Genomic DNA, 1,377 nt, shown 5'->3' with positions numbered 1-1,377 from the left:
CCCCCCCCCCCCCCCCCCCCCCCCCTGCCGCTACCTCCTGGAAGAGCTCCAGACTGTAGGTGTTGTCGTCGTCGGCGAAGAAGAGCACGCCGGGCTGCGCGCGCTGGTGCCCGTGCCTCTGGCGCAGCCAGGCGAGGCCTGCGTTGCGCTGCTCGGTAGCGCGCGGCAGCCCGGGCCGCTTGTAGCCCGGGGCGTGGGACGTGCAGGTGAGTGCTGGGCAGCCCCGCGCGCGCCAGGAAAGCGGCTCACCAGCTCGCTGCGCGCCGCCGCGTCCTCCACCAGGATCCAGTGCAGCTGCGCCACCTGGCGGAACGTGTTGGCCAGGCGGGTCAGCTCGGCCTTCTGCACCGGGCGGCTGTAGGTGGGCGTGATGGCATAGATGGTAGGCAGCGGCGGCTCGGGCGGCGGCGGCGGCGGCCGCGGCCACGATTCGTTGCGTGGCTCCCGGCCGCGCCCCGGGCCGCCCCGGCGTAGCGGGAGCCGGGCGCCCCCGCGGCCCCCGGAGTAGGGCGCGAAGTAGGGGCGCGGGGTGAGCGGGGGCGTGGGCCTGCGCGTGTCCACGTCGAGCATGATGATGACGATCAGGATCCAGGGCAGGAGGATGAAGAAGCGGCTGAACAGCACAGACTTCATGGTGCGCTCTCCCCCGACCTCTCCGACGCCCCGAGCGGGGCTGAGCCGGGGGACCCCAGCGCGCAGTTTGGACGGCGCTGGCGTCCGCGCTCAGGAAGCCGCGGCCGGCGCGCACTCCATGGGGCGGCGGGGCGCTGCGGGGGCGCGGAGCCGGGCGTGCGGGGTCCGCGCAGGTGGCGGGGAGCTCGGGCTTGCAGGCGTGCAGGCAGGCGGGCTGGCGGGGAGGTCCCTACTCCGGGTAGTCGGCGGGAAGCGGGACTCGGTCCAGCCGCTCGCGCCTCCGGCCCCGGAGTTGTGCGGGGCGCCGGGAAGGTGGTGATCCAACCGCGCTCTTTCCGAAGCGTGGGAGCTAGGAGCCGTCCCGCGGCGCCACAAGCAAAGGGACTCCAGCCGTGGGTCCCTGGTGCGCTCTCTGGGTGAGGAGACAGGCGTGGGAGACACGCGACGAGCGCTCTCCTTCGTTACATCCCAGCCGAGGCGACGAGCACCGGAAGCGAAGCTTGGGATGTCTTGCGCCCAGCTCGGTTCGCGCGCCGCCGCGGAAGCCTGTGCCCGGGTCTCTTCGCTCAGCGCTGCTCTCCGTAGAACCTCTCCGGGCTCCGGCAGCAAGATCCCAAAGCCTGGAAAGAAAGAAAAAGCGAGGGGGCGGGGGCGCTGCAGACTCCAGCGTCGCCCCCAGCCCCCAGTCCTGTGGGGAGACAGCAGCGCTGCTACTGGCGGCGTGGGGCTGCGCGGGGAGGCGGG

The 1,377-nt window shown here is 73.4% G+C and overlaps 1 protein-coding gene across 1 annotated transcript in view; it reads right to left on the bottom strand.

Moving 5' to 3' along the window:
- Positions 1-633, bottom strand: part of B3GAT2 (beta-1,3-glucuronyltransferase 2) — a 74,953-nt gene extending 74,320 nt beyond the window's left edge. Inside the window, 3 exon segments of the mRNA XM_010848495.1 lie at positions 35-188; positions 190-239; positions 241-633. Coding sequence (XP_010846797.1) covers positions 35-188; positions 190-239; positions 241-633 — 597 coding nt within the window.
- Positions 634-1,377: the final 744 nt, after the last annotated feature.

Source organism: Bison bison, unplaced genomic scaffold (genome assembly GCF_000754665.1).
Source record: "Bison bison bison isolate TAMUID 2011002044 unplaced genomic scaffold, Bison_UMD1.0 scf7180017864268, whole genome shotgun sequence".
Taxonomy (NCBI): domain Eukaryota; kingdom Metazoa; phylum Chordata; class Mammalia; order Artiodactyla; family Bovidae; genus Bison; species Bison bison.
This window is presented reverse-complemented; position numbering and strand designations above follow the sequence as displayed.